The sequence below is a fragment of the Blennius ocellaris genome, assembly GCF_963422515.1.
Source record: "Blennius ocellaris genome assembly, chromosome: 13".
Lineage (NCBI taxonomy): Eukaryota > Metazoa > Chordata > Actinopteri > Blenniiformes > Blenniidae > Blennius > Blennius ocellaris.
Window position 1 is genome coordinate 2,298,912 of NC_137662.1, and position 26,320 is coordinate 2,325,231.

General features: G+C 47.8%; 1 protein-coding gene across 1 annotated transcript; it reads right to left on the minus strand.

The window, feature by feature from the left end:
* Positions 1–34: 34 nt before the first annotated feature.
* setd4 (SET domain containing 4) lies at positions 35–26,303 on the minus strand. The gene is made up of 13 exons (XM_080508007.1): positions 26,224–26,303; positions 24,455–24,589; positions 24,286–24,381; positions 23,938–23,975; positions 22,600–22,688; positions 22,077–22,313; positions 3,389–3,448; positions 3,153–3,282; positions 2,829–3,003; positions 2,658–2,736; positions 1,757–1,837; positions 1,214–1,337; positions 35–342 (listed from the first exon to the last, which is right to left on the minus strand). Exons 1-13 carry the CDS (start codon positions 26,249–26,251, stop codon positions 190–192), a joined length of 1,425 nt encoding a protein of 474 aa, XP_080364133.1. The 5' UTR covers positions 26,252–26,303; the 3' UTR covers positions 35–189.
* Positions 26,304–26,320: the final 17 nt, after the last annotated feature.

The following is a 26,320-nucleotide window of genomic DNA, read 5'->3' on the forward strand; positions in this document are numbered from 1 at the left end:
GTTCCTGTCGTGGACAGAGGGAGGAAACGGGACCAGGACGTTCTCGCCATGAGGTGAGAGAGTAACCCTCCGCTCCGCCGTGACGCCGGAGGCGAGGCCGTCCCGGGTCTTTCTGTGCACCGGGATTCAAACCGGTGGACTCCGGTCTGAGCGTCCAGATGTCGGCCTGGCTCCGGCGGGATTCAGACGTCAGCTCACGGCTCCACGACGACACCCAGACGTGGGCCCATCCAGAGCCTCCAGGCAGCGTCCCACAATGCACCTCTCCTCCTCGCGCAGTGCCGCCACCGCGCGCAGCTGCTCACTGACCGACGGGTCGCAGTGTGTGAGGAGACGGCTCGTCTGGGGGAGGGGCGGAAAACACGTCAGCCTGGGGGGGGTGTGTGTGTACCTCGTCCAGAGCAGTGTGTGTGTGTGTGTACCTCATCCAGAGCAGTGTGTGTGTGTACCTCGTCCAGAGCAGTGTGTGTGTGTATACCTCATCCAGAGCAGTGTGTGTGTGTACCTCATCCAGAGCAGTATGTGTGTGTGTGTGTGTACCTCGTCCAGAGCAGTGTGTGTGTGTGTACCTCATCCAGAGCAGTGTGTGTGTGTACCTCGTCCAGAGCAGTGTGTGTGTGTATACCTCATCCAGAGCAGTGTGTGTGTGTACCTCATCCAGAGCAGTATGTGTGTGTGTGTGTGTACCTCGTCCAGAGCAGTGTGTGTGTGTGTGTACCTCATCCAGAGCAGTGTGTGTGTACCTCGTCCAGAGCAGTGTGTGTGTGCATACCTCATCCAGAGCAGTGTGTGTGTGTGTACCTCATCCAGAGCAGTATGTGTGTGTGTGTACCTCATCCAGAGCAGTGTGTGTGTGTGTGTGTGTGTGTGTGTGCCTCGTCCAGAGCTGTGCGTGTGTGTGTGTGTACTTCATCCAGAGCAGTGTGTGTGTGTGTGTGTGTGTGTGTGTGTGTGTACCTCATCCAGAGCAGTGTGTGTGTGTGTGTGTGTGTGTGTGTGTGTGTGTGTGTGTGTGTGTGTGTGTGTCTGTGTGTGTGTGTGTACCTCATCCAGAGCTGTGTGTGTGTGTGTGTGTGTGTGTGTGTGTGTGTGTGTGTGTGTGTGTGTGTGTGTGTGTGTGTGTGTGTGTGTGTGTACCTCATCCAGAGTTGTGTGTGTACCTCGTCCAGAGCTGTGTGTGTGTGTGTGTGTGTGTGTGTGAGTGTGTGTGTACCTCGTCCAGAGCAGCGTGTGTGTCCTGCAGCAGTCGCTGACAGAGTGTCCTCACTGTCTGAAGGCTCCACTCCTCCCTCTCTTCACACACCGCCTGACCGAGCAACACGGCCTTCCACTGGTGACTGACAACACACACACACACACACACACACACACACACACACACACACACACACACACACACACACACACACACACACACACACACACACACACACACACACACACACACACACACACACACACAGACCTCTGAGCCGTCGTCTTGTTGGTCTCAAAATGTTTTTTTGTCATCATTAAATATCTAATTAGAAAAATTCAAGGAACTAAAAACAAGTTGTTACTCTCTCGTGGTCATGTGAACATATTTTCTTCATATTTAACTATATAACTAATAAACACATTCATACAAAGGTTTTTGATGGCTTGTGTACTTTCTTTAGTTTTTTTTTATTCTGACAATTTACTGTCCTGAGAAGATACATTTACAACGATACAACAATTCTTAATGTGTGATGTTTGACTGTTAAAGTCGCCTCACTAGAACATCTGCGGCAGCGACATCAGTCTGAGCGCCGTCATCAACCTCCAGCCGGGTCCTTCGCTGGACACGGTGAGGTCACTGGAGGGAGGAAACACTCTGGACTGATTTCACCTCTTCAACTCTGCTCTGGAGGCCGGTTCAACTCCCAGACATGGTTTTTGGTTGTTTTTTTTAAATCATGTACCGCATAAGAGGCAAATGAAGAGACTTACTGCCGGAAACTGTGTGTGTGTGTGTGTGTGTGTGTGTGTGTGTGTGTGTGTGTGTGTGTGCATGTACCTCATCCAGAGCAGAGTGTGTGTGTGTACCTCATCCAGAGCAGTGTGTGTGTGTGTACCTCATCCAGAGCTGTGTGTGTGTGTGTGTGTGTGTGTGTGTGTACCTCATCCAGAGCAGTGTGTGTGTGTGTGTGCATGTACCTCATCCAGAGCAGAGTGTGTGTGTGTACCTCATCCAGAGCAGTGTGTGTGTGTGTACCTCATCCAGAGCTGTGTGTGTGTGTGTGTGTGTGTGTGTGTGTGTGTGTGTGTGTGTGTGTGTGTGTGTGTGTGTGTGTGTGTACCTCATCCAGAGCAGTGTGCGTGTGTACCTCGCCCAGAGCAGTGTGTGTGTGTGTACCTCATCCAGAGCAGTGTGTGTGTGTGTATACCTCATCCAGAGCAGTGTGTGTGTGCGTGCGTGTGTGTGTGTACCTCATCCAGAGCAGTGTGTGTGTGTATACCTCATCCAGAGCAGTGTGTGTGTGCATGTGTGTGTACCTCATCCAGAGCAGTGTGTGTGTGTGTGTGTGTGTGTGTGTGTGTGTGTGTGTGTGTGTGTGTGTGTGTGTACCTCATCCAGAGCAGAGCAAGATTTTTTTTAATCATGTAACACATAAGAGGCCAATCAAGAGACTTACTGCAGGAAACTGTTCTCCCTGAGAAACGTGATCTTCTGATGTAAAGGTCCGTCCCGTCTGGAGACGTCCCAGAGGAGGTCTGAGGAGACGCACCAGTCTTATTGGACGAAAACAAGAAAGCTAAACTGTTTGTGAGTCGCTGTGTGTAGCGTGACGCTCGTCTCGACTCGCCTGCGTCCACATAGACGACGCTGTGAGGATTGGGCGTGGCCACGAAGCCGTACTCCAGCAGCAGGCGCTGGTTGTCGTGCGAGCCGTAGTTGATGAAGACCTGCTGGTGACGTGCCGTCCCGGAGACACTCCGGATTTCATAGCACCTGCTCTCGTCGTTAAAACCGGCTTTGACCTGAGGGGGGGCCCACTGACTTACTGCGAGATGCATACTTTTGCGAAATCCATGCACAAATCAAGGCCATAGTTGCATTACAACATTACAATTGTGGAAAATAAATGAATAAATGAAATGAAATGAAACAGCTCTGGAGGCTGGTGTACCTGCACGGTGGGCTGGTGGTTCAGCAGGTCCAGAAAAGGAGCCAAAGCGTAGTGATCGGCGCCGGACAGGAAGTTGTTGGGCGGACGCTTCATGAAGACGGAGCGCGTGTTGACGCTGCACCAGGCCCACCTGGGGGACAAACCACTGGTTCTCATCTGCAGGGGTCGCATCCACAACTTCACAGGTTGTCCTGCAGAGGTTTATCGGCTGTGTGTGTGTGTGTGTGTGTGTGTACCGCAGCGCCTCATATGTCAACACGTCCTCCGCCGGGCGTCTCAGGAGTGGCGTCAGTGACCTGAAACGACAGAACGCTCACGGTTCAGCTCATAAGTGAGCCACTGGGTCAGACTGGTCGTCTCGGTCTCGCTGCCGATGGGTTCGGCGCGCGGAGGCGGCGGGGGCCCGCCGGGGGTCCTGGGGACCCGTCGGCGAGACGCCCTGTCCTTCCGGGCCTGGAGGCGAGTCCGCTGGTTCGGAGGAACCGTCCACCGAGAGCCGGCACGAGGCCGGGTCCGGCGGGAGCCCTCCGTGGCGGACCACGTTTGCCATTCGGTCAGTGGGGTGAGCATGGATGGATGGATGGATGAGGAGAGAGAAGACAGAGAGAAGAGAGAAAAAAAAAAGCTCCATGGGCCCACCCGACCCGGTTCTGGTCCGACCCGGGGCCGTCGTGTTCGGCCCCGGTGGTCCGCTGTGGCTGCCGATGTGTTTTGGAGCAAAACACTTTGAGAGAGAAAAACAAAAAAAAACAACAAAAAAAAAAGCTCCATGGGCCCGCCCGACCCGGTTCTGGTCCAACACGGGGCCGCCGTGCTCGGCCCCGGTGGTCCGCTGTGGCCGCCGATGTGTTCTGGAGCGAAACACTTTGAAAAAAAATTTTAAAAAAATTTTCATGAAAAAGCTCCATAAAGGGCCCGCCCGACCCGGTTCTGGTCCGACACGGGGCCGCCGTGCTCGGCCCCGGTGGTCCGCTGTGGCTGCCGATGTGTTACGGAGCAAAACACTTTGAGAGAGAAAAACAAAAAAAAACAACAAAAAAAAAAGCTCCATGGGCCCGCCCGACCCGGTTCTGGTCCAACACGGGGCCGCCGTGCTCGGCCCCGGTGGTCCGCTGTGGCCGCCGATGTGTTCTGGAGCGAAACACTTTGAAAAAAAATTTAAAAAAATTTTTCATGAAAAAGCTCCATAAAGGGCCCGCCCGACCCGGTTCTGGTCCGACACGGGGCCGCCGTGCTCGGCCCCGGTGGTCCGCTGTGGCTGCCGATGTGTTACGGAGCAAAACACTGAGAGAGAAAAAAAAAAAAAAAAAAAAAAAAAACCATGGGCCCGCCTGACCCGGTTCTGGTCCGACCAGGGGCCGCCGTGCTCGGCCCCGGTGGTCCGCCGTGGCCACCGATGTGTTCTGGAGTGAAACACTGTAAGCTCCATAATTGACCCCCAGTGCGCCCCCTCAGGCGTCCGCCGAAGTGCCACCGCCCCCGGACACTTTGTCTGAAAAGCCTCCTTGTCTTTTCCTGGAGGTCTATGTTCCTGAAAACTGGGTTTCTGAAATCCTGCCGGGACCTAAGTGTGGCATACAGGGTAACCTCGAATTGTGGAAAAGTTTTTCCACAATTCGAAGTTGCCCTGTATGCCACACTTAGGTGCCATGCCCCTGGTACTACATTTACCCCTGGTACCAAACGGACACTTTGAAAGATTTTCAACTCTGACGCTTCATCCACTCACACACACACACACACACACCACCCCTGGTACCAAACGGACACTTTGAAATATTTTCAACTCTGACGCTTCATCCACACACACACACACACACACACACACCACCCCTGGTACCAAACGGACACTTTGAAATATTTTCAGCGCTGCATCCACACACACACACACCACCCCTGGTACCAAACGGACACTTTGAAATATTTTCAACTCTGACGCTTCATCCACAAACACACACACCACCCCTGGTACCAAACGGACACTTTGAAATATTTTCAGCGCTGCATCCACACACACACACACACACCACCCCTGGTACCAAACGGACACTTTGAAATATTTTCAACTCTGACGTTTCATCCACACACACACACACACCACCCCTGGTACCAAACGGACACTTTGAAATATTTTCAACTCTGACGCTTCATCCACACACACACACACACACACCACCCCTGGTACCAAACGGACACTTTGAAATATTTTCAACTCTGACGCTTCATCCACACACACACACACACACACACACACACACACACACACACACACACACACACACACACACACACACACACACACACACCACCCCTGGTACCAAACGGACACTTTGAAATATTTTCAACTCTGACGCTTCATCCACACACACACACACACACACACACACCACCCCTGGTACCAAACGGACACTTTGAAATATTTTCAGCGCTGCATCCACGCACACACACACACCACCCCTGGTACCAAACGGACACTTTGAAATATTTTCAGCGCTTCATCCACACACACACACACACCACCCCTGGTACCAAACGGACACTTTGAAATATTTTCAGCGCTGCATCCACACACACACACACACCACCCCTGGTACCAAACGGACACTTTGAAATATTTTCAACTCTGACGCTTCATCCACACACACACACACACACACCACCCCTGGTACCAAACGGACACTTTGAAATATTTTCAACTCTGACGCTTCATCCACAAACACACACACCACCCCTGGTACCAAACGGACACTTTGAAATATTTTCAGCGCTGCATCCACACACACACACACACACCACCCCTGGTACCAAACGGACACTTTGAAATATTTTCAACTCTGACGTTTCATCCACACACACACACACACCACCCCTGGTACCAAACGGACACTTTGAAATATTTTCAACTCTGACGCTTCATCCACACACACACACACACACACCACCCCTGGTACCAAACGGACACTTTGAAATATTTTCAACTCTGACGCTTCATCCACACACACACACACACACACACACACACACACACACACACACACACACACACACCACCCCTGGTACCAAACGGACACTTTGAAATATTTTCAACTCTGACGCTTCATCCACACACACACACACACACACACACACCACCCCTGGTACCAAACGGACACTTTGAAATATTTTCAGCGCTGCATCCACGCACACACACACACCACCCCTGGTACCAAACGGACACTTTGAAATATTTTCAGCGCTTCATCCACACACACACACACACCACCCCTGGTACCAAACGGACACTTTGAAATATTTTCAGCGCTGCATCCACACACACACACACCACCCCTGGTACCAAACGGACACTTTGAAATATTTTCAACTCTGACGCTTCATCCACACACACACACACACACACCACCCCTGGTACCAAACGGACACTTTGAAATATTTTCAACTCTGACGCTTCATCCACAAACACACACACCACCCCTGGTACCAAACGGACACTTTGAAATATTTTCAGCGCTGCATCCACACACACACACACACACCACCCCTGGTACCAAACGGACACTTTGAAATATTTTCAACTCTGACGTTTCATCCACACACACACACACACCACCCCTGGTACCAAACGGACACTTTGAAATATTTTCAACTCTGACGCTTCATCCACACACACACACACACACACCACCCCTGGTACCAAACGGACACTTTGAAATATTTTCAACTCTGACGCTTCATCCACACACACACACACACACACACACACACACACACACCACCCCTGGTACCAAACGGACACTTTGAAATATTTTCAACTCTGACGCTTCATCCACACACACACACACACACACACACACCACCCCTGGTACCAAACGGACACTTTGAAATATTTTCAGCGCTGCATCCACGCACACACACACACCACCCCTGGTACCAAACGGACACTTTGAAATATTTTCAGCGCTTCATCCACACACACACACACACCACCCCTGGTACCAAACGGACACTTTGAAATATTTTCAGCGCTGCATCCACACACACACACACCACCCCTGGTACCAAACGGACACTTTGAAATATTTTCAACTCTGACGCTTCATCCACATACACACACACACACACCACCCCTGGTACCAAACGGACACTTTGAAATATTTTCAACTCTGACGCTTCATCCACAAACACACACACCACCCCTGGTACCAAACGGACACTTTGAAATATTTTCAGCGCTGCATCCACACACACACACACACACCACCCCTGGTACCAAACGGACACTTTGAAATATTTTCAACTCTGACGTTTCATCCACACACACACACACACCACCCCTGGTACCAAACGGACACTTTGAAATATTTTCAACTCTGACGCTTCATCCACACACACACACACACACACCACCCCTGGTACCAAACGGACACTTTGAAATATTTTCAACTCTGACGCTTCATCCACACACACACACACACACACACACACACACACACACACACACCACCCCTGGTACCAAACGGACACTTTGAAATATTTTCAACTCTGACGCTTCATCCACACACACACACACACACACACACACCACCCCTGGTACCAAACGGACACTTTGAAATATTTTCAGCGCTGCATCCACGCACACACACACACCACCCCTGGTACCAAACGGACACTTTGAAATATTTTCAGCGCTTCATCCACACACACACACACACCACCCCTGGTACCAAACGGACACTTTGAAATATTTTCAGCGCTGCATCCACACACACACACACCACCCCTGGTACCAAACGGACACTTTGAAATATTTTCAACTCTGACGCTTCATCCACATACACACACACACACACCACCCCTGGTACCAAACGGACACTTTGAAATATTTTCAACTCTGACGCTTCATCCACAAACACACACACCACCCCTGGTACCAAACGGACACTTTGAAATATTTTCAGCGCTGCATCCACACACACACACACACACCACCCCTGGTACCAAACGGACACTTTGAAATATTTTCAACTCTGACGTTTCATCCACACACACACACACACCACCCCTGGTACCAAACGGACACTTTGAAATATTTTCAACTCTGACGCTTCATCCACAAACACACACACCACCCCTGGTACCAAACGGACACTCTTGAAATATTTTCAGCGCTGCATCCACACACACACACACACACCACCCCTGGTACCAAACGGACACTTTGAAATATTTTCAACTCTGACGTTTCATCCACACACACACACACACCACCCCTGGTACCAAACGGACACTTTGAAATATTTTCAACTCTGACGCTTCATCCACACACACACACACACACACCACCCCTGGTACCAAACGGACACTTTGAAATATTTTCAACTCTGACGCTTCATCCACACACACACACACACACACACACACACACACACACACACACACCACCCCTGGTACCAAACGGACACTTTGAAATATTTTCAACTCTGACGCTTCATCCACACACACACACACACACACACACACACACACCACCCCTGGTACCAAACGGACACTTTGAAATATTTTCAGCGCTGCATCCACGCACACACACACACCACCCCTGGTACCAAACGGACACTTTGAAATATTTTCAGCGCTTCATCCACACACACACACACACCACCCCTGGTACCAAACGGACACTTTGAAATATTTTCAGCGCTGCATCCACACACACACACACCACCCCTGGTACCAAACGGACACTTTGAAATATTTTCAACTCTGACGCTTCATCCACACACACACACACACACACCACCCCTGGTACCAAACGGACACTTTGAAATATTTTCAACTCTGACGCTTCATCCACAAACACACACACCACCCCTGGTACCAAACGGACACTTTGAAATATTTTCAGCGCTGCATCCACACACACACACACACACCACCCCTGGTACCAAACGGACACTTTGAAATATTTTCAACTCTGACGTTTCATCCACACACACACACACCACCCCTAGTACCAAACGGACACTTTGAAATATTTTCAACTCTGACGCTTCATCCACACACACACACACACACACCACCCCTGGTACCAAACGGACACTTTGAAATATTTTCAACTCTGACGCTTCATCCACACACACACACACACACACACACCACCCCTGGTACCAAACGGACACTTTGAAATATTTTCAACTCTGACGCTTCATCCACACACACACACACACACACACCAACCCTGGTACCAAACGGACACTTTGAAATATTTTCAGCGCTGCATCCACACACACACACACACACCACCCCTGGTACCAAACGGACACTTTGAAATATTTTCAACTCTGACGTTTCATCCACACACACACACACCACCCCTAGTACCAAACGGACACTTTGAAATATTTTCAACTCTGACGCTTCATCCACACACACACACACACACACACACCACCCCTGGTACCAAACGGACACTTTGAAATATTTTCAACTCTGACGCTTCATCCACAAACACACACACCACCCCTGGTACCAAACGGACACTTTGAAATATTTTCAGCGCTGCATCCACACACACACACACACACCACCCCTGGTACCAAACGGACACTTTGAAATATTTTCAACTCTGACGTTTCATCCACACACACACACACACCACCCCTGGTACCAAACGGACACTTTGAAATATTTTCAACTCTGACGCTTCATCCACACACACACACACACACACCACCCCTGGTACCAAACGGACACTTTGAAATATTTTCAACTCTGACGCTTCATCCACACACACACACACACACACACACACACACACACACACACACACACACACACACACACACACACACACACACACACACACACACACACACACACACACACCACCCCTGGTACCAAACGGACACTTTGAAATATTTTCAGCGCTGCATCCACACACACACACACCACCCCTGGTACCAAACGGACACTTTGAAATATTTTCAGCGCTTCATCGACACACACACACACCACCCCTGGTACCAAACGGACATTTTGAAATATTTTCAGCGCTTCATCCACACACACACACACACCACCCCTGGTACCAAATGGACACTTTGAAATATTTTCAGCGCTGCATCCACACACATACACACCACCCCTGGTACCAAACGGACACTTTGAAATATTTTCAGCGCTTCATTGACACACACACACACCACCCCTGGTACCAAACGGACACTTTGAAATATTTTCAACTCTGACGCTTCATACACACACACACACACACACACACCACCCCTGGTACCAAACGGACACTTTGAAATATTTTCAACTCTGACGCTTCATCCACACACACACACACACACACACACACACACACACACACACACCACCCCTGGTACCAAACGGACACTTTGAAATATTTTCAGCGCTGCATCCACGCACACACACACACCACCCCTGGTACCAAACGGACACTTTGAAATATTTTCAGCGCTTCATCCACACACACACACACACCACCCCTGGTACCAAACGGACACTTTGAAATATTTTCAGCGCTGCATCCACACACACACACACACCACCCCTGGTACCAAACGGACACTTTGAAATATTTTCAACTCTGACGCTTCATCCACACACACACACACACACACCACCCCTGGTACCAAACGGACACTTTGAAATATTTTCAACTCTGACGCTTCATCCACAAACACACACACCACCCCTGGTACCAAACGGACACTTTGAAATATTTTCAGCGCTGCATCCACACACACACACACACACCACCCCTGGTACCAAACGGACACTTTGAAATATTTTCAACTCTGACGTTTCATCCACACACAAACACACACCACCCCTGGTACCAAACGGACACTTTGAAATATTTTCAACTCTGACGCTTCATCCACACACACACACACACACACCACCCCTGGTACCAAACGGACACTTTGAAATATTTTCAACTCTGACGCTTCATCCACACACACACACACACACACACACACACACACACACCACCCCTGGTACCAAACGGACACTTTGAAATATTTTCAACTCTGACGCTTCATCCACACACACACACACACACACACACACACACCACCCCTGGTACCAAACGGACACTTTGAAATATTTTCAGCGCTGCATCCACGCACACACACACACCACCCCTGGTACCAAACGGACACTTTGAAATATTTTCAGCGCTTCATCCACACACACACACACACCACCCCTGGTACCAAACGGACACTTTGAAATATTTTCAGCGCTGCATCCACACACACACACACCACCCCTGGTACCAAACGGACACTTTGAAATATTTTCAACTCTGACGCTTCATCCACACACACACACACACACACCACCCCTGGTACCAAACGGACACTTTGAAATATTTTCAACTCTGACGCTTCATCCACAAACACACACACCACCCCTGGTACCAAACGGACACTTTGAAATATTTTCAGCGCTGCATCCACACACACACACACACACCACCCCTGGTACCAAACGGACACTTTGAAATATTTTCAACTCTGACGTTTCATCCACACACACACACACACCACCCCTGGTACCAAACGGACACTTTGAAATATTTTCAACTCTGACGCTTCATCCACACACACACACACACACACCACCCCTGGTACCAAACGGACACTTTGAAATATTTTCAACTCTGACGCTTCATCCACACACACACACACACACACACACACACACACACACCACCCCTGGTACCAAACGGACACTTTGAAATATTTTCAACTCTGACGCTTCATCCACACACACACACACACACACACACACACCACCCCTGGTACCAAACGGACACTTTGAAATATTTTCAGCGCTGCATCCACGCACACACACACACCACCCCTGGTACCAAACGGACACTTTGAAATATTTTCAGCGCTTCATCCACACACACACACACACCACCCCTGGTACCAAACGGACACTTTGAAATATTTTCAGCGCTGCATCCACACACACACACACCACCCCTGGTACCAAACGGACACTTTGAAATATTTTCAACTCTGACGCTTCATCCACATACACACACACACACACCACCCCTGGTACCAAACGGACACTTTGAAATATTTTCAACTCTGACGCTTCATCCACAAACACACACACCACCCCTGGTACCAAACGGACACTTTGAAATATTTTCAGCGCTGCATCCACACACACACACACACACCACCCCTGGTACCAAACGGACACTTTGAAATATTTTCAACTCTGACGTTTCATCCACACACACACACACACCACCCCTGGTACCAAACGGACACTTTGAAATATTTTCAACTCTGACGCTTCATCCACACACACACACACACACACCACCCCTGGTACCAAACGGACACTTTGAAATATTTTCAACTCTGACGCTTCATCCACACACACACACACACACACACACACACACACCACCCCTGGTACCAAACGGACACTTTGAAATATTTTCAACTCTGACGCTTCATCCACACACACACACACACACACACACACCACCCCTGGTACCAAACGGACACTTTGAAATATTTTCAGCGCTGCATCCACGCACACACACACACCACCCCTGGTACCAAACGGACACTTTGAAATATTTTCAGCGCTTCATCCACACACACACACACACCACCCCTGGTACCAAACGGACACTTTGAAATATTTTCAGCGCTGCATCCACACACACACACACCACCCCTGGTACCAAACGGACACTTTGAAATATTTTCAACTCTGACGCTTCATCCACATACACACACACACACACCACCCCTGGTACCAAACGGACACTTTGAAATATTTTCAACTCTGACGCTTCATCCACAAACACACACACCACCCCTGGTACCAAACGGACACTTTGAAATATTTTCAGCGCTGCATCCACACACACACACACACACCACCCCTGGTACCAAACGGACACTTTGAAATATTTTCAACTCTGATGTTTCATCCACACACACACACACACCACCCCTGGTACCAAACGGACACTTTGAAATATTTTCAACTCTGACGCTTCATCCACAAACACACACACCACCCCTGGTACCAAACGGACACTCTTGAAATATTTTCAGCGCTGCATCCACACACACACACACACACCACCCCTGGTACCAAACGGACACTTTGAAATATTTTCAACTCTGACGTTTCATCCACACACACACACACACCACCCCTGGTACCAAACGGACACTTTGAAATATTTTCAACTCTGACGCTTCATCCACACACACACACACACACACCACCCCTGGTACCAAACGGACACTTTGAAATATTTTCAACTCTGACGCTTCATCCACACACACACACACACACACACACACACACACCACCCCTGGTACCAAACGGACACTTTGAAATATTTTCAACTCTGACGCTTCATCCACACACACACACACACACACACACACACACACCACCCCTGGTACCAAACGGACACTTTGAAATATTTTCAGCGCTGCATCCACGCACACACACACACCACCCCTGGTACCAAACGGACACTTTGAAATATTTTCAGCGCTTCATCCACACACACACACACACCACCCCTGGTACCAAACGGACACTTTGAAATATTTTCAGCGCTGCATCCACACACACACACACCACCCCTGGTACCAAACGGACACTTTGAAATATTTTCAACTCTGACGCTTCATCCACACACACACACACACACACCACCCCTGGTACCAAACCGACACTTTGAAATATTTTCAACTCTGACGCTTCATCCACAAACACACACACCACCCCTGGTACCAAACGGACACTTTGAAATATTTTCAGCGCTGCATCCACACACACACACACACACCACCCCTGGTACCAAACGGACACTTTGAAATATTTTCAACTCTGACGTTTCATCCACACACACACACACCACCCCTAGTACCAAACGGACACTTTGAAATATTTTCAACTCTGACGCTTCATCCACACACACACACACACACACCACCCCTGGTACCAAACGGACACTTTGAAATATTTTCAACTCTGACGCTTCATCCACACACACACACACACACACACACCACCCCTGGTACCAAACGGACACTTTGAAATATTTTCAACTCTGACGCTTCATCCACACACACACACACACACACACCAACCCTGGTACCAAACGGACACTTTGAAATATTTTCAGCGCTGCATCCACACACACACACACACACCACCCCTGGTACCAAACGGACACTTTGAAATATTTTCAACTCTGACGTTTCATCCACACACACACACACCACCCCTAGTACCAAACGGACACTTTGAAATATTTTCAACTCTGACGCTTCATCCACACACACACACACACACACACACCACCCCTGGTACCAAACGGACACTTTGAAATATTTTCAACTCTGACGCTTCATCCACAAACACACACACCACCCCTGGTACCAAACGGACACTTTGAAATATTTTCAGCGCTGCATCCACACACACACACACACACCACCCCTGGTACCAGACGGACACTTTGAAATATTTTCAACTCTGACGTTTCATCCACACACACACACACACCACCCCTGGTACCAAACGGACACTTTGAAATATTTTCAACTCTGACGCTTCATCCACACACACACACACACACACCACCCCTGGTACCAAACGGACACTTTGAAATATTTTCAACTCTGACGCTTCATCCACACACACACACACACACACACACACACACACACACACACACACACACACACACACACACACACACACACACACACACACACACACACACACACACACCACCCCTGGTACCAAACGGACACTTTGAAATATTTTCAGCGCTGCATCCACACACACACACACCACCCCTGGTACCAAACGGACACTTTGAAATATTTTCAGCGCTTCATCGACACACACACACACCACCCCTGGTACCAAACGGACATTTTGAAATATTTTCAGCGCTTCATCCACACACACACACACACCACCCCTGGTACCAAATGGACACTTTGAAATATTTTCAGCGCTGCATCCACACACATACACACCACCCCTGGTACCAAACGGACACTTTGAAATATTTTCAGCGCTTCATTGACACACACACACACCACCCCTGGTACCAAACGGACACTTTGAAATATTTTCAACTCTGACGCTTCATACACACACACACACACACACACACCACCCCTGGTACCAAACGGACACTTTGAAATATTTTCAACTCTGACGCTTCATCCACACACACACACACACACACACACCACCCCTGGTACCAAACGGACACTTTGAAATATTTTCAACTCTGACGCTTCATCCACACACACACACACACACACACACACACACACACACACACACACACCACCCCTGGTACCAAACGGACACTTTGAAATATTTTCAGCGCTGCATCCACGCACACACACACACCACCCCTGGTACCAAACGGACACTTTGAAATATTTTCAGCGCTTCATCCACACACACACACACACCACCCCTGGTACCAAACGGACACTTTGAAATATTTTCAGCGCTGCATCCACACACACACACACCACCCCTGGTACCAAACGGACACTTTGAAATATTTTCAACTCTGACGCTTCATCCACACACACACACACACACACCACCCCTGGTACCAAACGGACACTTTGAAATATTTTCAACTCTGACGCTTCATCCACAAACACACACACCACCCCTGGTACCAAACGGACACTTTGAAATATTTTCAGCGCTGCATCCACACACACACACACACACCACCCCTGGTACCAAACGGACACTTTGAAATATTTTCAACTCTGACGTTTCATCCACACACACACACACACCACCCCTGGTACCAAACGGACACTTTGAAATATTTTCAACTCTGACGCTTCATCCACACACACACACACACACACCACCCCTGGTACCAAACGGACACTTTGAAATATTTTCAACTCTGACGCTTCATCCACACACACACACACACACACACACCACCCCTGGTACCAAACGGACACTTTGAAATATTTTCAACTCTGACGCTTCATCCACACACACACACACACACACACCAACCCTGGTACCAAACGGACACTTTGAAATATTTTCAGCGCTGCATCCACACACACACACACACACCACCCCTGGTACCAAACGGACACTTTGAAATATTTTCAACTCTGACGTTTCATCCACACACACACACACCACCCCTAGTACCAAACGGACACTTTGAAATATTTTCAACTCTGACGCTTCATCCACACACACACACACACACACCACCCCTGGTACCAAACGGACACTTTGAAATATTTTCAACTCTGACGCTTCATCCACAAACACACACACCACCCCTGGTACCAAACGGACACTTTGAAATATTTTCAGCGCTGCATCCACACACACACACACACACCACCCCTGGTACCAAACGGACACTTTGAAATATTTTCAACTCTGACGTTTCATCCACACACACACACACACCACCCCTGGTACCAAACGGACACTTTGAAATATTTTCAACTCTGACGCTTCATCCACACACACACACACACACACCACCCCTGGTACCAAACGGACACTTTGAAATATTTTCAACTCTGACGCTTCATCCACACACACACACACACACACACACACACACACACACACACACACACACACACACACACACACACACACACACACACACACACACACACACACACACACACACACACCACCCCTGGTACCAAACGGACACTTTGAAATATTTTCAGCGCTGCATCCACACACACACACACCACCCCTGGTACCAAACGGACACTTTGAAATATTTTCAGCGCTTCATCGACACACACACACACCACCCCTGGTACCAAACGGACATTTTGAAATATTTTCAGCGCTTCATCCACACACACACACACACCACCCCTGGTACCAAATGGACACTTTGAAATATTTTCAGCGCTGCATCCACACACATACACACCACCCCTGGTACCAAACGGACACTTTGAAATATTTTCAGCGCTTCATTGACACACACACACACCACCCCTGGTACCAAACGGACACTTTGAAATATTTTCAACTCTGACGCTTCATACACACACACACACACACACACACCACCCCTGGTACCAAACGGACACTTTGAAATATTTTCAACTCTGACGCTTCATCCACACACACACACACACACACACCACCCCTGGTACCAAACGGACACTTTGAAATATTTTCAACTCTGACGCTTCATCCACACACACACACACACACACACACACACACACCACCCCTGGTACCAAACGGACACTTTGAAATATTTTCAGCGCTGCATCCACGCACACACACACACCACCCCTGGTACCAAACGGACACTTTGAAATATTTTCAGCGCTTCATCCACACACACACACACACCACCCCTGGTACCAAACGGACACTTTGAAATATTTTCAGCGCTGCATCCACACACATACACACCACCCCTGGTACCAAACGGACACTTTGAAATATTTTCAGCGCTTCATCGACACACACACACACCACCCCTGGTACCAAACGGACACTTTGAAATATTTTCAACTCTGACGCTTCATCCACACACACACACACACACACCACCCCTGGTACCAAACGGACACTTTGAAATATTTTCAACTCTGACGCTTCATCCACACACACACACACACACACACACACCACCCCTGGTACCAAACGGACACTTTGAAATATTTTCAACTCTGACGCTTCATCCACACACACACACACACACACACCACCCCTGGTACCAAACGGACACTTTGAAATATTTTCAACTCTGACGCTTCATCCACACACACACACACACACACACACACACCACCCCTGGTACCAAACGGACACTTTGAAATATTTTCAGCGCTGCATCCACGCACACACACACACCACCCCTGGTACCAAACGGACACTTTGAAATATTTTCAGCGCTTCATCCACACACACACACACACCACCCCTGGTACCAAACGGACACTTTGAAATATTTTCAACTCTGACGCTTCATCCACACACACACACACACACACCACCCCTGGTACCAAACGGACACTTTGAAATATTTTCAACTCTGACGCTTCATCCACACACACACACACACACACACACCACCCCTGGTACCAAACGGACACTTTGAAATATTTTCAACTCTGACGCTTCATCCACACACACACACACACACCACCCCTGGTACCAAACGGACACTTTGAAATATTTTCAGCGCTGCATCCACGCACACACACACACCACCCCTGGTACCAAACGGACACTTTGAAATATTTTCAGCGCTTCATCCACACACACACACACACCACCCCTGGTACCAAACGGACACTTTGAAATATTTTCAGCGCTGCATCCACACACACACACACCACCCCTGGTACCAAACGGACACTTTGAAATATTTTCAACTCTGACGCTTCATCCACACACACACACACACACACACACCACCCCTGGTACCAAACGGACACTTTGAAATATTTTCAACTCTGACGCTTCATCCACACACACACACACACACACCACCCCTGGTACCAAACGGACACTTTGAAATATTTTTAACTCTGACGCTTCATCCACACACACACACACACACACACCACCTCTGGTACCAAACGGACACTTTGAAATATTTTCAGCGCTGCATCCACACACACACACACACACCACCCCTGGTACCAAACGGACACTTTGAAATATTTTCAACTCTGACGTTTCATCCACACACACACACACCACCCCTGGTACCAAACGGACACTTTGAAATATTTTCAACTCTGACGCTTCATCCACACACACACACACACACACCACCCCTGGTACCAAACGGACACTTTGAAATATTTTCAACTCTGACGCTTCATCCACACACACACACACACACACACACACACACACACACACACACACACACACACACACACACACACACACACACACACACACACACACACACCACCCCTGGTACCAAACGGACACTTTGAAATATTTTCAGCGCTGCATCCACGCACACACACACACCACCCCTGGTACCAAACGGACACTTTGAAATATTTTCAGCGCTTCATCCACACACACACACACACCACCCCTGGTACCAAACGGACACTTTGAAATATTTTCAGCGCTGCATCCACACACACACACACCACCCCTGGTACCAAACGGACACTTTGAAATATTTTCAGCGCTTCATCGACACACACACACACCACCCCTGGTACCAAACGGACACTTTGAAATATTTTCAGCACTGCATCCACACACACACCACCCCTGGTACCAAACGGACACTTTGAAATATTTTCAACTCTGACGCTTCATCCACACACACACACACACACACACCACCCCTGGTACCAAACGGACACTTTGAAATATTTTCAACTCTGACGCTTCATCCACACACACACACACACACACACACACCACCCCTGGTACCAAACGGACACTTTGAAATATTTTCAACTCTGACGCTTCATCCACACACACACACACACACACCACCCCTGGTACCAAACGGACACTTTGAAATATTTTCAGCGCTGCATCCACACACACACACACACACACACCACCCCTGGTACCAAACGGACACTTTGAAATATTTTCAACTCTGACGTTTCATCCACACACACACACACCACCCCTGGTACCAAACGGACACTGAAATATTTTCAGCGCTGCATCCACACACACACACACAACTCCTGGTACCAAACGGACACTTTGAAATATTTTCAGCGCTTCATCGACACACACACACACCACCCCTGGTACCAAACGGACACTTTGAAATATTTTCAGCACTGCATCCACACACACACCACCCCTGGTACCAAACGGACACTTTGAAATATTTTCAACTCTGACGCTTCATCCACACACACACACACACACACACCACCCCTGGTACCAAACGGACACTTTGAAATATTTTCAACTCTGACGCTTCATCCACACACACACACACACACACACACACCACCCCTGGTACCAAACGGACACTTTGAAATATTTTCAGCACTGCATCCACACACACACCACCCCTGGTACCAAACGGACACTTTGAAATATTTTCAACTCTGACGCTTCATCCACACACACACACACACACACACCACCCCTGGTACCAAACGGACACTTTGAAATATTTTCAACTCTGACGCTTCATCCACACACACACACACACACACACACACCACCCCTGGTACCAAACGGACACTTTGAAATATTTTCAACTCTGACGCTTCATCCACACACACACACACACACACCACCCCTGGTACCAAACGGACACTTTGAAATATTTTCAGCGCTGCATCCACACACACACACACACACACACCACCCCTGGTACCAAACGGACACTTTGAAATATTTTCAACTCTGACGTTTCATCCACACACACACACACCACCCCTGGTACCAAACGGACACTGAAATATTTTCAGCGCTGCATCCACACACACACACACAACTCCTGGTACCAAACGGACACTTTGAAATATTTTCAGCGCTTCATCGACACACACACACACCACCCCTGGTACCAAACGGACACTTTTGAAATATTTTCAGCGCTGCATCCACACACACACCACCCCTGGTACCAAACGGACACTTTGAAATATTTTCAACTCTGACGCTTCATCCACACACACACACACACACACCACCCCTGGTACCAAACGGACACTTTGAAATATTTTCAACTCTGACGCTTCATCCACACACACACACACACACACACACACACACACCACCCCTGGTACCAAACGGACACTTTGAAATATTTTCAGCGCTGCATCCACACACATACACACCACCCCTGGTACCAAACGGACACTTTGAAATATTTTCAGCGCTTCATCGACACACACACACACACCACCCCTGGTACCAAACGGACACTTTGAAATATTTTCAACTCTGACGCTTCATCCACACACACACACACACACACACACCACCCCTGGTACCAAACGGACACTTTGAAATACTTCCAACTCTGACGCTTCATCCACACACACACACACACACACACACACACACACCACCCCTGGTACCAAACGGACACTTTGAAATATTTTCAGCGCTGCATCCACGCACACACACACACCACCCCTGGTACCAAACGGACACTTTGAAATATTTTCAGCGCTTCAGCCACACACACACACACACCACCCCTGGTACCAAACGGACACTTTGAAATATTTTCAGCGCTTCATCCACACACACACACACACCACCCCTGGTACCAAACGGACACTTTGAAATATTTTCAACTCTGACGCTTCATCCACACACACACACACACACACCACCCCTGGTACCAAACGGACACTTTGAAATATTTTCAACTCTGACGCTTCATCCACACACACACACACACACACACACCACCCCTGGTACCAAACGGACACTTTGAAATATTTTCAACTCTGACGCTTCATCCACACACACACACACACACACACACACACACACACACACACACACACACACACACACACACACACACACACACACACACACACACACCACCCCTGGTACCAAACGGACACTTTGAAATATTTTCAGCGCTGCATCCACACACACACACACACACACCACCCCTGGTACCAAACGGACACTTTGAAATATTTTCAGCGCTGCATCCACACACACACACACACACACACACACACACACACACACACACACACACACACACACACACACACACACACACACACACACACACACCACCCCTGGTACCAAACGGACACTTTGAAATATTTTCAAAAAAAACAACTTTCAGTTTCTTTCTCTCTTCATGTGGCTACAAGTCAGGAGGTGGAGACTCACTTGAAGAACTCCTGATTGGAGGAGTGTATGTGTCGTACCGCCGCCCTCTGCTCCAGAGCCCGCCTCCTCACGCTGACCGGCAGCACGGCCATGACGTGGTCTGAGAAATAGGCGGGGCACGTGTAGGCGCGGGGCAGCAGGTCCATGTAGGGGGACCAGTCGGAGGCGTCTCCTTTGTGGCGCTCGCACACCAAGAAGACGCAGAGCACCACGAGGGGCGAGAGGTGAGGTTTCCACCTGTGAAGAGCAAAACATATAAAAAAAATGGACGATCTGAGCTGAAGCTGGTCACTGTTTGAACCTGAGCTGCTGCCGTCCCTCCAATGTCTGTGACCCAACGAATCAACATCAAATGTGTCATGATGGTGAATCAGAGGGAGTCTGGCGGCTGGATGCGACAGTCTGAGGTCACAAAGTGACGTCGTCTTCATATAGGAACTGTGACTTCTGGATAACGCTTCAGCCTCCAGACCTGAAGGATGACGAGTCGACTTCTTGTAGGCTTTTTTTTTTTTTTTTTTACCTCTTGATGTGCCGTCCCAGCTCGCTGTCCAGAACGGTGGAGGCCGTGAGGAGGCAGGACTCCGGCACAGAGACGATCAGCTGATCCGGCTGACCGAACAACAAACACAGACATTCAGATTTCATCACTTCCACGACTGAACCGCTCCAACCTGGAGAGTTTCATCACACGTGGATGCGCTTTCTGCTGCGCAGGCTCAGCCTGACAACTGGATCCAGTGAATTACAGATTCAGGCTGAAGCTGGTTAACTCAACTCAACTCAACTCAACTCAACTTTATTTATAAAGCGCTTTAAGCAGCCGTAGCTGAGACAAAGTGCTGTACATTGAAATAAAAATATAAGAGGCAACATAAAAACACTAAAACAATAAAAACAATAAAAAAGTTAAAGCAATAAAAACAATCAGATGGTAAAACAATAAGCAAAACATAAAAAGTTAAAACAATAAAAAAAACAAAAAACGAAGGCACTAAAACCAGAGCAGAGTCTCACGCTGAGGTAAAAGCCAAAGAATAAAAATGGGTTTTAAGACGAGTTTTAAAAATGGACAGTGAGGGGGCTTGTCTAACAGGGAGGGGGGGGGGGGGGGGAGGGGGGGCATTCCAGAGGTTAGGACCGGCAATCGACATATAATGGTTAACAGCTGCTTCACGTCACACATCTGCAGTGTCTTGCTTGTCTTAACTCTCATAAAGCAGGGCTGCCCACCGCTCTCACGCATTGAGAAATACTCAAACGTCTTGTCGAATATTTCAGAACAAAATACAACAAAGTGTTATTAATATGTCATTATAATCTGTTAGAAAGTGTAAATCTGATCCAAATTACATTGTGTTTCATCTATTCTAAGTTCAGAAATATCCCTTTAAGGTCAGTCTTCACTGATTTAAAATGGCAAGAAAGATCTGGAGGCCGAATATAAGAGATAAATCACAGCAGACAAAATCTGATCAGAGTGGTTTCCTCTGCTTCAGCCGCGAGGCTCCACCACTTTATTCACCCTTATTTTGAGACAAAAGGCCATTCAAAGTGGTGTCAAGTGCAAAGAAATGCATGAAAAGCGTTGCCAACTGCTGCGACCAAGACCAAAAGAAACAATAAGAGACATTTTAAACACTTGAAGAATCGTTTGGATTGTTTGTCATGGATAATTTGACTTGATTTAATGTTGTGGTCTCAAACAACGAGCAACCATTTCCTCCGAGAGCCTCTTTTAAGTAGAAATCAGTTTAAAAAAAAGAGACTTACATTAATTATTCTGTGAACAATAACATTTTGAGGGGAACATTTTAAAAAGCGACAGCATGTAGGAACTTTTGTCATTTATCTGCATTACCTTTATTGTTTGGAGCGTCTGCAGTCCCCTTCCTGTATCTGTGTGACAGGGGACAAAACACATAAAGCCATTTTTTCAAACACTGAACAAACATCTGAATGTCACATTTAAGGCTCATAAGCAATGAAAAATTACATTTCCGTAGTTTTATCTTGTTTTGTTCTTTCTGTTGTCCATTTATCTCTTTAACATTGGCAAATAATTGTCAAAAGAAAGTTATTACAGTATTTTTCAGGATACATTTCAAGTTTTAAGAGTGTCTGAAACTTGTTGCTGCCTAATGATGAAATGCCTCATGAAGCGTCATGTGAACTGTGACGACGGCCAGTCTGGCCCTCAGGGTCGTACCGGGGAAGTGGGCCGGCTGCAGCAGCGTCGAGTTGAAACCTCGCTGGTGGAGAAACTTCCTCAGCCTCACGTACTGCGGCAGGTGGCTCAGAGACGCTGGAAGAAAGAGGTGGATCTGTTCGCACAGTCAAGAAAGCTTTCTGAAAAGCTGCAGGAACCTTGTTTCTACCTGTTGGAGTGGCGCTCGCACGTTTCTTCCTCCTCCTCCTCCTCGCGGTACGACCAGCTCTGCCACCTTGACCCGCCGTCGTCACCTCGACCCCATGATCCTGATTCGGCATCGTCCCGTCAGGAAACTGGGATTCTGAGCAATAAACACATAGTTTAAAAGATAGTTCCAAAGCTGTGTGGCCCAGTGGTCTAAAGGATAAGACATCAGCCTCCGGAGCTGAGGGTTGTGGGTTCGAGTCCCACCTGGGTCAATTAGTTTATCTCATGTAGCCAATGTCATAATGAAGTACAACCTGATCTTCATCATTGAAAAGCTCTCACTCATCATCCTCTCTATACACCCTGATACTACTGTAGCTGGAGTGTCAAGCTGGAACAGGTTTCCTGCAGTCTGCACACAATTTGATGAGAAGGATTGAAGTTTTATTGCCATTTCATTTGAGGTGGGTTGAGGTCAATGTGCAGAAGATGTGGACGAGGGGGGGAGGAGGTAGGGGATGAAAAGGAGGGGCCCCAGGACAGAACCCTGGGGGACACCTGTGTTGACTGTGGGGGGGGGGTATTGGACGGCCTGTGACGTTGGAGTGGAACCAGTGAATGGGGGTGTGAGTGATGAGTGAAGTGTCCTGAGGAGGACGGAGACTGACTCGTGTCAGCTGCAGTGAGGAGACGCCAGTAGTTTGGGTGACGGTGGGATCAGTGCCGTGATGGAGAAGAACCCAGATTTGGAGTTGAAAACAGGGAAGATGAGATTGTGCTGTACGTGGAAACTGTAGTATAATTTAGTTTGACACTCCCAGTGTCCAGGCAAAGCATGAAGAATTAGGTTACATCATTTGAGTACCATAAAGGTATCAATCTCCGTCTTGTGGCGCTCAATTGGGTTTATCATCTGCTGGTAAGATATGTTTTTGTTAATAGGAAGTTAGTACTCTTGGCAAACAATGAGAAGTTCTGGGGATGACTTCGGAAAACTCTTTGTGTATAAGAGAGTTTTCTTGTGGTACTCCAGTTGGATACAGAATTACTGAAATCGTGTGGTTGAATTAACTCTGTTATATGAAGATTTGGACCAAAAAATGTTGAGTGAATATAAACACTTGTGTTATAGTGGTCCGCACTGTCACTCACATCAGGAAAACATGGGTTTGAATCTGGATCCCTCTTTGTGTAGTTTGCATGTTGTCCCTGTACCAGTGTGGGTACATTCTCTCATTCACTTTTATTGCACGCAACATTAATGTGGACTTGGTACAAAAGAGCGTGATGCTCACTAGATAATCAAGAAGAAGAAAAAAATGTTCTCAATGAAAAAAACCCTAATAATAATTAGAAAACAATGCAGAATGATTTAGTGCTCAGTCAATACGTGAACATATCTTTACATTCAATTCAAGGAAAATGTGGCTGTATACGTTTCATATACTCCAGTTTATGTTGTCCATCATTCATCCATCCCATATATTTCATATTCGATGTCAATTCAGACACAGGTAGAAAATGTTGAAGCCACTTCCTTGTAATGCTTTTTTTCTTTGCAGGGGCAGGACTTGTACTAACCTATTTTTTTAATAATTGTTCTCCATCAGAAAGAATATTGCCTCAATAAATGTTGTCATAACTGGGATTTTAACTCCAAATATGTTGTGTATTTCCACTGTAAGTATGGTCTCAAACAACCACAAATATGCGAACTTTAGTTCAAAACACAAACATTAACACAGAGCAATACACAGCATGCACTCAAACAACACTTTATCAACATACTTGTATGCATACGCGCAGTAAAATCCATTTAAAGCCCTAAAAAATCGTCCTAAAGTAGGGAACCTTTCAATCATCGAGCGGCTCCTCATCATCGTAC

Excerpts from the sequence above, each read along its gene's own strand:
- setd4 (XM_080508007.1), bottom strand. The coding sequence starts at position 26,251 with ATGGATTTTACTGCGCGTATGCATACAA. Across the intron at positions 24,590-26,223 it reads TACTGCGCGTATGCATACAA|AATCCCAGTTTCCTGACGGG; the intron begins GTATGTTGATAA and ends TTTATTGCTCAG. Across the intron at positions 1,338-1,756 it reads TCGCTGCCGCAGATGTTCTA|TCACCAGTGGAAGGCCGTGT; the intron begins GTGAGGCGACTT and ends GTGTGTTGTCAG.